This window comes from Poecile atricapillus, chromosome 9 (assembly GCF_030490865.1).
Source record: "Poecile atricapillus isolate bPoeAtr1 chromosome 9, bPoeAtr1.hap1, whole genome shotgun sequence".
Lineage (NCBI taxonomy): Eukaryota > Metazoa > Chordata > Aves > Passeriformes > Paridae > Poecile > Poecile atricapillus.
Genome location: NC_081257.1, coordinates 10,590,885 through 10,606,305, shown reverse-complemented (window position 1 = coordinate 10,606,305; position 15,421 = coordinate 10,590,885). Strand labels below are relative to the sequence as shown.

General features: G+C 37.0%; 1 protein-coding gene across 1 annotated transcript in view; it reads right to left on the bottom strand.

The window, feature by feature from the left end:
* CACNA1D (calcium voltage-gated channel subunit alpha1 D) overlaps positions 1 to 15,421 on the bottom strand; it is a 166,893-nt gene that overhangs the window by 34,767 nt on the left and 116,705 nt on the right. The window contains exons 25-32 of the mRNA XM_058844779.1: positions 14,978 to 15,085; positions 14,757 to 14,809; positions 14,358 to 14,504; positions 13,476 to 13,677; positions 12,160 to 12,318; positions 11,371 to 11,481; positions 8,358 to 8,387; positions 5,830 to 5,913 (exon numbers count right to left, since the gene is read on the bottom strand). Of these exons, the coding sequence (XP_058700762.1) occupies positions 5,830 to 5,913; positions 8,358 to 8,387; positions 11,371 to 11,481; positions 12,160 to 12,318; positions 13,476 to 13,677; positions 14,358 to 14,504; positions 14,757 to 14,809; positions 14,978 to 15,085 (894 nt within the window). The remainder of the gene's footprint in view (positions 1 to 5,829; positions 5,914 to 8,357; positions 8,388 to 11,370; positions 11,482 to 12,159; positions 12,319 to 13,475; positions 13,678 to 14,357; positions 14,505 to 14,756; positions 14,810 to 14,977; positions 15,086 to 15,421) is intronic.

Sequence of the window (15,421 nt, the reverse complement as noted above, 5' to 3'; positions counted from 1 at the left end):
TCCCAATACAAGAGGAGTTTTTCCTACTGGAGCTGAAAATATTCATCACTGGGCAATGGTTTGGGTTCAATATTTTAGAGTGTATCTAATTTTTTACCCTCTTTGTCATTTGCATCCAATTATAGAGCAGCTTAGTTTATTTTACTAATACCAATTTCACTGAAGCTAATGTAGTGATACACCACAAAAGAAAATATTATTCATACTTATTTATAACAGAAATGCTCATCAGGGGGACAAAGTTAATGGTTATATGTGTCCATCCAGCATGAATGTTCACATCTGGGAACTGAGATAAAGATAAGACAATCTCCAGAAACAATAAAAGACAGACTGACAGAAACAGAGCGTCTGCTTCCTACAGATAAGGAAAAAGCAGGCACTACCCAAGAACACAACCTTGTTTGTAGCACCAGTGACACTGTGTGCACGTACGCACATGAGAAGGTGGCACATTTTGATTTTGCACATATAAGGAAGTATTAGAATAGATTTGAGGCTTAGGGGTACAGGCTGAGCAGAGGGATGATATCCATTGACAAGAAGGAAAATAAAAATATTACCTGTGGTCAGACAATCTACCTCCAGCCTCCTCTTTCCCCTAATTTTCCACCAATCATTCCAATGCTACTTGGTCCCAAACACTTGGGACAGGCTGGTCATTATTAGGATTTTTTTGTCCCCCTAAAGCTGGGACTGTGTGATTCCTAAGATGACAGGTGTGCTTCTGTCTGCTAGAAGTCTGGTCATGGTCACAGCTGGAATAAATGGACAGCTTCTGCTTTCCCTGCTTGGCTGACAGACACACTGCAATGAGGGGAATGAGCACAGACACTGTCCTCATTGTTCTGCCTGTTCTGCCAGCCATGCACCAGTTACACTTGGGGCCCAGGTCAGCAAAACACTTCATAACCAAGAAATCTTGAGCCAATCCTTAAACACCTCAAACAGGCAGTAATATATGATGTTTGTTTTTTTACTTAATTGAAGTGCAACACAACAGTTTTCTTCCTCAAACAATCCCAGTCCTCAAAAAAAATAACCAAAGATCAACCTAAATTTCTGACTCACTGATTAAAATGTTTGCAACCTGCTATGAATTTTGGTCAAGCACTAATGCTGTTTATGAAAAATGTAGCACACTTCCTAAACAGGAACTCCTTGTTACACTCCTCATATTGCAACAAATGTTCAAAATAAACATCCTGCCTAAAAAGAACTTCAGTGTCAAAACTGTGAACAGTGTGAAACAGATTGGATCATGCATTGGAAGCAAACTGTGCTTAAACAAAAAATAAACATGATGAAAACCAGTGATGTTAGTAAATGGTGTTGGTCAAAAGCTTCTTTTTTACATATCGTGCCAAAGGGTCCAAGAGTATGTCAGAACAAATGACACATGATGATAATGTCCTCATCACCATAAATAAAGGAACATCTGAATGACAAACACATTTGATGACTATACCATATATAGCAAAACATTCAGGTTGCCAAAATATCTCCAGAAATGTGTGCTGTGTGTCCATGTGCATAAACACACACGATTTGTTCAGAGAATAGTTACTGCAATTCAGATGTGAGCAAGAAATTTTCTTCACAGTCTTATCAGTGCCCTCTATATTCCCTGTTCAACATGAAGCAAGTGCCCATAAATATCAACTAATTAAAATTTTAAGTCAATGTGAGAAACCCTCTGAAAAGATTTTTCATAAGCACTTCTTCCCCTATAAAATATGGATTTATGCTCTAAATTCACAATTGATATGTTGGTATTATATGATAACTAATAAATATTTTGTTGTACAATAACGTAAATAAATTATTTCATCATTAACACAATGAAAGCAGCTCAGAAATTTATCTCTGGCTCCAAATTAGATATTGCAACACTTTAGAGATTTGATGTTACACTGAGACTTCACACTAACGAAGGCAAAGCTGTATGAGAATGCAGTTTTCTGACCTACCCTTAAGACTAAAGAGTGATGCTTGCAAAACTTTACAAAATATAACAGTAGTCAAAAATACAAATTACTGGCACCAACACCTAAGTTCTAACATATGATAGGGGTGCATAAAGTGGTACTCAAACTGAATTGGACTCTTGTTGTCCAAAGTTGAATCCAGAATCTCTTACAGGAGGCAGGCATGAGGCTTTACTCCACTCCTCCACACAAGCATAAGATCAAGATTCAAGACAGATGGGTTTTCTGAGGGGCTCAGGAGGAAGACATAAATGCTGTTCCTTTAAGCCCTATTTCAACAGAAAACCTGAAGATTTTTTAAATGTCAAGAATAAAATCAGTCCCATAGAGATGACATTAATAATTTACATAAAATATGAGGAAAGGGAACTCTCCACTATTTTCTCAGTGTTTTGGCAGCACATGAATGGTAAAAGAAACTTAAATAAAAAATGTGAATTAAAACCTTCACAACCATTACTGCAACAATGTGATCATGCTTCTAAGTCATTCAGTGTTGGTCATCCAAATGGCTTCTGAGCTGACAAGTAAGACCATGCCTGTACAGTCAGGCCAGATTGAAAACTGTATGTTATTTCCTTTTAACAACTTATTTATTCAGATTTTATTTCAAATTTATTTATCTGTCATTCCCATAAGTTATATACGTCCCTCTCCCAGATTGGACTGGCTACACTTTGTGTCTGCCAATCATTACTCTGCTTTTTTAGTTGAAAAAGAACCATTTCTATGACCACACAAGATCTTGCATGTCATGTGAAAGTTTCTGAAAACAAAAGGCCACAGAACCCAGAAGTAATTGTATAGGTTTTAGTAGTGGTTTTAATTTTTTTATTGCTATACCACATGTATATTTACTTATATATACTTGCCTCTAATAATTTCTAAAAATAAAATGGACATGAAAACCAATTAGGTTCATAAAAGAAGGAGGTTGAAGGAAGGGATATTAAATGACAGAGTAAATTAAAAAGATAATCACAGAAAATTTTTTATTTCCAAAATATATGTTGCTCTGAGGTGGTTCATTTCTGGAGTTGGTCACTGATCCAGTCCTTGAGAATGCTGACCAATCCTGTAAATTGCTAAATACATTAAAGACTGACTTCCACAGACCCCAAAAATATTCAAACCACAGTAAATTTCTTGTATTATGTGAGAATGGGAGGTTACTGGATCAGAAGACTCAGCCTCAGGGAAGCATATATATTCTTATAAAATGTTAGAAAAATTAACAGCAAAATAAAAGAGATGACATTTAATTTCCAGTCTCACTGGCCTTTGCACTGGATCTAAGCATCCCCAGCTGCACTGTCAGAATGATGCTGAGCTGTTTCCACAGCTTGGGGCAATCACATCTGCAATCCTATAGGAATGTTTAGTTCACACTGAGGACATGAAATATTCACATCCACATCTCCTTTGCACTATTCAATCAAGATGGTTGTGTCCCTGCAATTAGGACTGCAACAACACCCGATTTTCTGTCAGTGCAGGTGATTTACCCTGCTCCAAATCAGCCCTCAAACAAGGCTGAGCTTCCTCAGCTCAAGCAGTTTCTATAGTGGGAATTTTCACAGGTGCTATTTCATCATGCTTGAAATCCCATTGGAAGCAAGGTCCTGTTAGCATCTCAGCAGAGATGTACATTTCCCACGATCACTGCCACTGTTAACCAATACAGGTGGAATGGCACAATTCAGAATGCTGAAAAAATACTGAGGAAAAGATTCTGGAATACTGGATTTGGATAACAGAAATTTAAACTAAACTAATCTAACACTAAACTAGGAATAGTTCAGTAGAATAAAAACAGTAAAAGTAAAAATCTATTAAATTTCCCTGGACACTCTGCAACATTAAATGTTTCATGTTGGAAATGGGAAATCAAGGCCAGAAATATACTGAAACCATAATACATTCTTGACTTGCACAAACAAAGCACAGAAAAGTGGCAAGACCAGAAACAGACAATGCTTAGTACACAAAGAGTCTGCTGTGTAAAACTAGAAGAAATCAAAGATGAGCATTTTTTCTCTTGTGAGAGTAATAGGAAAACTAAGAAATGGCAGGGCTGGTAGTTGACTGTGGTGTGTATTTATCTTGGAGTTCATTACTTGGTCTCCAGAATATTTTCAAGACCACTGTGAGAATTGCTAAATCCCAGTGTTCCTCACAGCTGACAGCTCAGCAGTGACCAGTTACAAGTAGTGCTGCCCAATTATCACTGCCCAAACACTGCTGAGAACAGACACATCTGCTTTGCTCATGGAAGTACCTCTGAGCTATCTTTCCATCTCTTTACAATCTTTTGCAGTTATGAGGGAAAGCTATTCTAAATTATTGGTCTTTTTACTCTCCTCAAATACTCTGCTCACCTACACCAGTACTACTGTGAATGGAAATCGTGGATAAATTGCAAATACTTGAGCTCTAAGTGTAAAACTCTTTGTGGGGGGGGAACCCCTAAACTAAACAAAACAAAGGAAAAAAACAGTAAAAAATTAATCAGAGGCAGGTTTTAAAAGATGTGCTCCATGAAGAATAATTATACTTTAAGAAAGTCTCAAGGGGACACTGCAGCTCTGGGCTGCCTGACCCCCCCTGTCAGCTCAAGGTCCTTCAGTTCACAGAAAGATCCATCCCCACAGAACTGAGAAAAATCAGTCTGAAATTTAAAGGTCAGGATTAAGTTCTTCTGCTCCCATGTTCTCTCATTGCTCCTCCATTTTCTTTCCAGAAATTTAGTCAGTCATGAGATTGCCACAGTTTAACACAAGACCAGGAAGCAATTTCAGGGTGAATCTGTTGCCCAAACACCTATTATGTGCAATGGCCACCAGACAAAATTCTGGGAAAGATGGAGTTTTCCGAGTACTTTAAGAGTAATTCAAACTTCCAAACACTTACTGCAGGATATAAAACACAAAAGGACCGGGAAAAAATAAACATTCTATTTTCCACAGCATGGAAAGCCTGACTTTCTATGTGCCCTTCTTCTGCTACCTCCTAAGATATGAATGCCAGCACCCCTCCCAGCCCAAACCTCTCACAGAAAAAGAAATCATTGTTTGTTAAACCAAGCCACTACAAACTTACAGAATCTCCAATTATCTTGGTCAAGTTACCTACAAAAAGCAATGGGCTTCAAGTAAGATAGCAACATAAGCTTAATTCCCTTTTTTAAAATATTTTCTGTGCATATATAGAAAAACAATTTTTATTGTCTCACTGTGCTGTGTGCATGTGCAACTATACAAGTATATAAATAAATAACAGCAGCTTGTACAAACATCTGTATCAGTGTTTTGCTCTTTGATTCCAGGATTAAACATGCTTTTCTAAAAAAGGACTTTTTTGGGATTAAGTTTACATTTTCTGTATTTCTTGATGACAGCAATTTAGTGCATGAACAGTTGCTACTTACATTAACTTCTGTTATAGCAATATCAACGACGCTACCAACAACAATTAAGGCATCAAAAGTGTTCCATGCATCAGTGAAATAGTGCTGTTAGGACAAGCATTCAGCAGAAAGAGAGCAAGAGAAAAACACAAACAGAAAAAGAGAAGAAAAGGACAGTGTTATAACACAGAAACACTCTAGGCTTCTCTGATGTACCACTATACAATCTAAACTTTCCCTTTCATAGCTAAAAAAAATTGGTAGAAAAAAAAGGCTATTTATTTCCCATATCAACATAATTGACCTATGACTGGTCTGTACTCAAAACTTTAGAAACATCAGATCAAAATCTGTGACTTGTCCAGATGATGGAAATAGTGGGGAGACAGAGAAAGAGAAGTAGGGACTGGGGAAAGTAAGCTGGGATATACTCACATCAGCTTCACTGAGAACGACGTCTACTATGCTGCCAATAACGATGAGGGAGTCAAACGTATTCCAGGCATCACTAAAATAGCCCTGAACAGAGCAGGCAGGGTGCAAACGTTTGTGATTACACATGAAATGTCAAATATTTGCATACTTCTGTTTAGTTTTGCATAAACAGAAATTAGTTAAACAAAACCTGTGGTCTAATGAGAAAACAAAACAAAACCAAACAATATTGCCTACTGAAGGAAAAGCAACATATATGTGCATGTGTGTGTATATATATAATTATATATATACATGTACAGACACACACACAGACACACACACACTCTACACATGCAGAACACACCATCAGATAAGCACGATGTTGGCAAGCAAGCCATCATCCAAAATTGGTTTTGGGCTTCTAGCAAGGCTGAAAAATTCTTACCTATATACCCTAATGAGGACAAGACCCCTTTTGCTGTAATTCTGCAAAACCAAGCCAATTGAAACCTCCTTAACATCAAGGATTTTGTGATAGTCTTATCTAAGTGATTGATAAAAATATTCAAAGGGTCAAGTCTCACCACTGGCTAAACATGCACAGTTATTAATGTGAAACTGTGCATAGAGATTAGAGAACTGATTTAATCTTCTATTCATAAACTAGGTCTAATATGGGAACTCATCCTACACTTGCAGTCAGAGGCTGATTCTGTAGCCAGTGAAGCCAGTGAACCACAGCAACCTGAACAATTTCTTAATGCTTTTGGTTGGTGCAGCCAGTCCAGTGTCTGAAAACCCATTTTCATCAATTGCTTCATCAGCCTTCTGACATTTTACATCTTTAAATATATTCCCCACGTGTGTGAGGGACATGGCTGCAAAGGGTTAGAAATGGCTATCATGCAATTAACTGTGGGCATAACACTGCATGTTTGAGCAAAGAGGAACTTCAGAAGAGTCCTCCAGGTAGGTTCCAGTGTGGAACAAATCAAGATGTATTACAATTGTTAAGATGATTATGGACACCAGAGTTTTTTGCAATATGTGGCTTTTTCCTAGTTATTATAGAAATTCAGAACTGCAAAAATTACTGAACTTGCCTTTTACCTTATTCAGATGTATTAAACTATCATTCCACCATGACTAAGGAATGTGCATTACATGAGAAAAGCTGAAATGTACATTGTTTACATGCACATTTCTTGGTAATTAATTTTAAAATACTAACTTTTCAGCCACTATTGAAGCTCTAAAATAATACATTTACCAAGAAGTTTAAAATTACAAACATGCTAATCTAACCTTATATCTAGTTACACTTTTTATTACAGTTTGCTCTAAATATAGTGTTTTAGCTGAGTAGTTTAAGTTATTACATGAGTTGTTAGCAGAGAAAAGCAAAATCCTTTCCAAAACTGATTTTAGAATTGGACTGATACTTTTCTCAAGATTTTAAACTGTTAGAATTTCTAGTAATCTCACAGTTTAAACTAATGCACCTGAGTGCATTAATATTTGAAAAAAGGATTATTTTGAGTTCAAAATTGCTCTTGAAGACTATGAGAGAGCTGCTATAGCACACAACAGCTTCTACATTTCATTCTTGGAGAGGCAGCAGGGTCAGGAAAGGCTCATTATGTTTCTAATGCTGCTCTTTTAAACATAAATTGCTACAATCATTCCTTTGTCTAAGGAAGGGGCTGTAAGAGGAAAATGATCAGATTATTGTTATCTCTACAGCCCTTTGCACTACTCTGGTTCCTTGGGGTTAACCATCAATTCCAGTCTTGGGGCAAAAGCCAGCACTCATGGATTTGGCCTCCTGAGGAAATGCCTCCACTCCAAAGAGCTCTTGCACAATTCCCTACTGCTCCCTCCTTACTCATCCTGCTCATGGGAACGAGCCATTCCCAAAGTTCTATTGAGAATCACACTCAACCTCCCCAACAATACTGAAATGTATAATCCTAGTGAGATTAGCAGCTGCCAGCCAAAGAAAGGGAGCTGCTCTCATCATATTCTTCCTGATCATTCATATTCCTTATTTCTAAGTATCTTCCCTGATTTTAGAATACCAATATTTTTCTCTATATGTACACAAAATAGACTATTGGCAAACAGCAAACACATAATCAGCACAATCCTGAGCTGTGCTATCCATCTTCCTCTACAATGGGAACAAAAAAGGTCCTCCAAATAAAGGATAATTTCAGCTACAGAAAAAATTAGTTTACTAGACATGCTACAGGATAAAGCACCGAAATAATAAAAAAAAATAATCACATTTTGGCTCAATACAGCTAAAACACTTTACAGCTAAAATAATTTACACATTTATTTATTTATTTAATGAAACCTTTTCCATCAGTATAGACAAATATTGTTCAAACTAATATGAAAAGCAAAAGCATACAAATAAACAAAAAACTAAGAGAAAATAAAGATGGTTTTGGAAAAGGGAGGAATGGACAAGTCACAGCAAATAAACATCATGCAAATAAGTTGTTTTCACCACTGCAAGGACCCAAGATCAATTCACTTACTAGCCATCTTTCCTTTTTTCTTACAAAAATCTGATGTAAAACGACATGGAAAATCATTACAAGTTTAAGCAACAACTGGCTACCAGGAGGCTGTACATACAGAATGTGTGGATGGATTATTTTTGATTCCATAGCTGTATTTTGTTTTGAATGGCACTGAACCATGCTGAGTAACAGATTTTAGCAAATGTGAAGAAAAAGACCTGTTCTTTTAGCTTATATTATGAAAAATTTGCTCATTAAGGAATGTCAGAGGACAAAATCACAGATCCTGGGGAATATGTAGGCATAGAGAATTAGCAACAGAATATGTTTACATACATCTACCACATAAATATTTTAGTTATTTTAGTAATCTCTTGGAAAATTTAGGGCCTCATTCTCCAAAGCCTCGTGTGATCCAATCTCCCAGTCAAGTGTGCCAGACACTCAGCATCACCTTTACTATTGAGCACTTCTCCAGGTTTTATGTATTTCAAAGCTGGAAGGCAGCCTGCAGTGCCTTGGTTTTACACAACACAATATCACAGGAGGAGCAGCAATCATTTGTAGTTGTCTTAAGTTTATATGACCAGCAATACCAAAAGATCACCGTTTTCACAGGACTTTTGTCAACATATTAAGGGGACACTGTCAAGCAGATGAGATAAAAACTAACAGGTTCTTATCTATTCTTATTTTTACTGAGTTAAATGGAGCTTTTATTTGATGCTTTGAACATCTCTGAAATAACTTTTTAAATGCACAGAATTAATAAATAAAACTTTATTCTGTCATACTAGCCTAAGAGACCCACCCACCAGTGACACAGACATAGAAGTAGTTACCAGTCTTCCCTCATGGACCCTAAAGCAAAGCATTAAGTTTGGTTTCAGATTGTTCCTACTATTATTAAACCTTAATAGAAGTTAAAGAAATTAATTGTTGTTTTAAACATGCATCTATTTTGAAATTTAGATTAAAGACGTTAAAATTCTGCTTAAGGCTGCTAGCTGATTTGTGATTATTAATGAACTACGTAATGTGTGTTGCCAATAGGTTTTGTTAAAGAGAGTCTGATAATTTAAAAGGTTACGATCTCCAAAAAATAACAGGAACAACCTTAAATATACTTTATTCCCTTCCTGCTAATTTATCTTTTCCAAAAGTCTGATTATTATCATGGTCTTTAAACCTTGTCCTGCTAATTAAGAAGTTTAAGGTGTTCTGCATCTATGGGGAACTTAAATTCAGGAAATGAGGCCTTTCCACTGGCAGTGTCTGCCCTTTAAACTCTCAGGGTTCAGATCCAGGGATGTCTCACAGTGAAAGCATCCAGTCAGATAGAAGCATGTTGCAACAGAATTAAAGCTCAAATTGTACAGAGTCTCAGAGACCAGTTTTAAGACATTGCATTTGCTAACGAGTAGGAAGCCCACAGTACAAATGGAGCACTGTGATTTGTACACTCATGATCAGACCACTGTGTTTGGCATTAGCTGCTATTTCTGACTACAGTCACAAGTGCATGGAGAACCATACAAGGATTCACAATCTTCTTTCAAAAAGCAGATGATAAAATGCAGCAAAGTCCTCTGTGCAAAACAAGGATATAGAACAGGAAATACAGATCAGGAAACACAACCAGCATACTCATGACACTGTGGTCCACACAGCTGAGCTATCTCCTCTGGGGCCTCATATTGTGTTATTCTTAATGTGAAACCCTTAGCATTTAAATAAGATAGCTGACACAAAAATACAAATAAATTCATTAGAAATGTACAATGAACTGGACAGTGCAGAGCGAGACCACGGGAGAGCGGGTGAACATTCACCCCGAACTCCACAGTTCACATCTCAACACCAGATCTCAAGTGACGGATAATTTCTTCACTTCTGCAGGCAAATACGAGCTGGCTTTAAACCAAGTAGCTGTACAGCCAAGCTGAGTACTAAATGCAGGCTGAATAAATAGTTGTGGAAGTTTGGAAAGCTGCTGTCCACCTGCTGCAGCCTGAGCTCTGGGCAGCCGTGCTGTGAGCGCTGAACTCCCCGGCCGGAGCAGGAGCGGGGCTGCCCGCAGAGCCAGGGCTGCTTCACCAGCAAAGGGCACAGCTCACACAAGGCAGATAAATACCCTGGCTGCTTTAAAACAAAGCCAGGGGAAAACAAAAAGTACCCATCTTGGATGGTGAGAGCAGTAAACTTCAAATGGCTCATCTGTGTTTTTCAAATTCCAAGTGTAGCAAGTGAACATATTTTACTCATCTACATAGCCCAGAGTAAACATTCGTTTCATTGTATTAAAAACAAATTTAGTCTGGTTTTTCATTATTAATTTCTGCCCTTCCTAAATGCAGTATGAGAACTGAACAAAAAGGCTGCATTAACTGCCACAGGATAGTTTTATATTTTTTTTCAATTATAGTTACCAGTTTCTCTTGCAAATCTACTTTTGAAAATGTGTCTGCATCATTCATATTGACAGTGTCCCTTTAAAACAAGGAATCAACCACTCAGTGTGGGGCCTTCTACCAAATATTACATATATATAACTGAAAACATAAAAATCTAAAAATCTGTAAATCTGAAATCTACATTATTGCATATGTAAATTATTTATGTGTATGTTTGTAATACTTGGCTATATGTTATAAAATAAAGACATTATTTCACATTTTAGAATTGGAAATTATACAGGATACAGGTCTTTACTGGAGATTAATTTAGTGTCAAGTAATGAATGTAGTACCTAGAACAGGAGACAATGGTAATGCTTGTAGCAGGAAACTACTTATCTGATTTAGAATGGGACATTTTCATTACCTCAAAATATTCCAGATCTCATCAACCACTTTGTAAGACTTTTTTCTGATATCTGCATTTCATTTCCTGGAGTTACACTTCTATTATAATTTCTCTGACAGATAAAGGTGGGAAATGTTGATTCTTTTTGTTCTCTGAATAATACACAAGTGTGAAACTCATTATACTTAATTCCTGTGGTGATTAAAGCATATCTTAAACTTACCTTGGGTTTGAATGCAATCAGTTTCAAAACCATTTCAACAGTGAACACTCCTGTGAAAACCATATTCATAATGTCCATCGCATCATTAAATAGCTTAGACTGTCCATAGTGCTGTGAATGAAAAATAAAATATTTACAAAAGTAAAGGCTTTAAAATATTCAGTGAATGCAGACTAAGACAAAGACTATGCGCAGACTAAGACAAAGTTGACAAAAATGCAGCATAGGAAAACATTTTCCAGTAGAATTTATGAAGCACATCTATATACATGGAAGATTAGCTGAGTATCTCTGGTCAAACATGGAACTGTATAAATCTGTTCTGTTTAGGCACTGAGCAGAACAAAACTGTCATTCCTCCACATCCTAAGGGAATCTCCAGAGAGAAAATTGTTCCCTCAGAAGAGGAGTATTAGATAACAACAGTTTCCCAAGTTTTCTATGCAAGGTTTTAAAATTACACACATTTGTGTCACACCTGCTTAGAAAGCCTGAAGTATGGTAGTCACAAAATAACACAGTGTGTAGGAGGTGTATTTTTAAGAGGACAGTGAATGGAACTTTACTGAAAAGAGCAGAATGGTTTTGTAAACTGAATTCAAACCATGGCTTTTCTAATGAAAATCTGAAATACTAGGGAAAGAAAGAGACAACTAGAACATGTCACAGAAAAGTACTGTGATCAGAAGTGGCAAAATACCGGTTGCCATAATTTAAAGGCATTATATCATCCATATCCTTCCCCTCAATTTATGCCAACAGCTTCAAGAGAGTTTTTGCTTTTCCTACCTGCATAGCCAAGCAAAGGGTGTTCAGCATGATGAGAACAAACATGATGTATTCAAATCCAGTAGAGTTCACCACATACCAGAACTTGTACTGGTAAGGATTTTTTGGAATATATCTACGGAGAGGACGTGCCTTCAAGGCATACTCTACACACTGACGCTGAAAAGCAAATACAGCAAAAACTGTCAGACTAAAACTCAGCAGTTAATCAACTGGTAATACAATGATTAAGTAAAAATTGTTAAATATATCTCTCAAAACCAATCTGTCTACTTGATTCAGGGCCTTCTACTATTAAGCATTAATAAAGTGCACAAGGAAGTCACCAATCCTTACTTGATTATTCACAGCTCTAGCCATATCTACTACTCAGCCACATGCAAAAATCAAATAATGCTCATGAAATTCTGCAGGGTTTTGCCTTTGTACACTAATATACTATAGTGTGTATGGGTATAGTACATAACAGGAATATTAAGTCATCTTTAAACCATTTTTTGCCTTTACTCCCTTTTCAACCACCAATAGGCCTGCATAGCATAAAACTCTACCTAGAGTCAGCAGAACAAATACTGAGGTGTTACTTCTAATAGCTCAGTTAAATTGCCCAGCAAAATCACCTATGTAGGAACGTCATGGATTCAACTCATAATCTCTTAGTGCCCAAAATCTTCAGGGCAGGGCCTCCTACTTGTCTGGAGGAATTCTTACAAGCCCTGACTAATGGGGCACAGGGTGCAGAAAAAATTCTGGCCACAGTCTCATGCTTGGCTTTCTTTAAATGAAGTGTTACAGTCAGCCAAAAATACCTAAAAATCGTGACTTAAGAGTTTCTCAGTCAAAGGATTAAACAGTAAATGAGGACAGATTTTTGTGATTTTCATCAAAATATCCCCTGTGAATTTCTAAATAAAGAGGGGTGAGAAGTGGAACATGTTGAACCCTTGAACTTTGGACACTCTCAGACTATTCGGAACACAGAAGCTGTTTTCCAGTTCTTAGTGTAAAACCTATCTATGTCTCAGGAAAACCTGGCTGAATTCTTATCAATGTGACACCAAAAAGCAAGATGCTAAGAAGCCAACAAGCTCAGTGGTCACCTGTCACAACGAAAACACTGATGGGTTGGGCTCACAGAAAGGTACAACAACCTGAATACCCAATTAAATAAATACCCAGATAGTAAAAAACTCAAATTAATAAATACTAAGCTATGTGTTTGGTGCCCTCTTCTGCCCCAAAGCAGAAAGGAAGCTCTTCATGCATAAACAAAAAAGGCTACTTTCAAAATTTAAGAATTCATTATTTATTTTAACCTGATTTTTGTCCAGCTCACAGTTCTTGTACTCTTGCTCTCCCTGTTCTTGGAACGTAACAATCACAAAACCAACAAATATGTTCATCATAAAGAAAGCAATAATGATGATATAGATGATGAAAAAAATTGAGATCTCCACTCTATAGTTGTATACAGGTCCTACATTCTCGCCATTTGAATCAATGGCTTTGTATAGCAGCCTGAAAAACAAACAAAATTTTATCTTTATTACCATTAAAATGAGAAAATAGTAAAATATGCAAACTCAGAGGACAAGTTCCAGAAATGGTTCAATTTTCACTGTTATTGTCTTCTATTTACTGACAGTGCTTGCAATAATACAGAAACCAGAATAATCACAGCACACATTGTTATTTTTTTTTTTTCTGAAAGAATTAAGTTAGTGACACAATGGTTGTAGTTTTCATTTATTTATTTCCCCAAATACAATTTTCTCATTTAGGGAAATAGTGAGTGGCAGTTAGCTGCTCCTAGGTTTCTCTATGTGTGTACTGCTGTCTGATTTTCTACTAAAAGGTTTACTTGAAGGCCTAAAACTTTCAAATTAGCTTTATTTTAAGGCCACTGATGGATAAGCATCTAAAATTGTTACTTCCATTAGAGCTGAGGAGTAGTTTCTTATAGCAAATGTAGCAAGACCAGGCATCCAACAATATAAAAAAGTTCACCTTTTCTTACTTTTCCTGAAATATGGGATAAGTGCCCAGATTCAGGATAACAGGTTTCTTTATTTCCTCCCTTTTTACACCACCACTTAAAACTGCTTTATTGCCCAAAAATGTCTGGTAAATGATAGTGAATTGTTCTGGAAAATGCAACTCTCGTCAGAACGCTGTGCAAACATGGAGAACCCACTCACGCTGGCCAGCCTTCAAAGGTGGAGACTGTGAAAAGGGCCATCATAGCAGAGAGAACGTTATCAAAGTTGAAATCACTGTTCTGCCAGACTCTCTCTTTGACCATGGGACTATCGACATCTCCATCCTTATAAACGATGTAAATCCCTCTGTGGGAAGGAAACTGTCATTAGTGAAATACTGAACTGACCTCAGAGCGACTCAATGCACTATTCAAATCTGTTTCTTACATTGCCTCCTCATGTTTGTTTTATTTCCTTGCTAACCTGTGTTTTCTGGTGGGATTAAGATGACAATTGGAATTTACACAACCCTAAGTGGCCTGACACATGCCTGCCCATACACAGTTTAAGTTATTCAGAACATAACGTGCCACATTCTTAGACCAAAGATCTCCTCACCGGCATTCCTCGGGGTTCTGTTTTGCCTCATCTGTGCACTTGTAGAATTTTCCCTACACATAAAAACAAAAAGCAATGACAAAATGCAGAATATGCAAAATACATGCTTTTATACTATGATTGTTTCAGGATGGGACCAGCCCAGCTCCAGCAGCAAACCACCAAGAATTCAACTCAGCTTTTCTTTTCTTGATGCACTCTAAGTTCTGAGAGTGTCTTACCTTAAACAGCTGCACCCCAATACAAGCAAACATGAATTGCAGCAGAGTTGTAACAATCATGATATTACCAATAGTTCTAATAGCCACAAAGACACATTGAACAACGTGCTGGAAAGAAAGAAAAAAAAAAATGTTTCAATGCAATTTGTCACAGACTACATATCACAAAAGTAATTTCTTCATTCTTTTTTAAAATTACTATTTTCCTGTTGCCAGCATTATACCGAACACTTTAATCTGACTTTTCTAAATTTGCCTGTAAGTCTGTTGACACACACCCATCAACATGAACTGGTTAGAAATTACACAGGCACTATGGATAAACAATTAAAATGCACTGACAGGTTTGTTCACCACAGTCTAAACCTGCTCTCAGTGGCAGCTCCTCCACACACAAACTGCTGTAACTGTGGGCAGAGCTCGGGCTGCTTAACACCAGATATG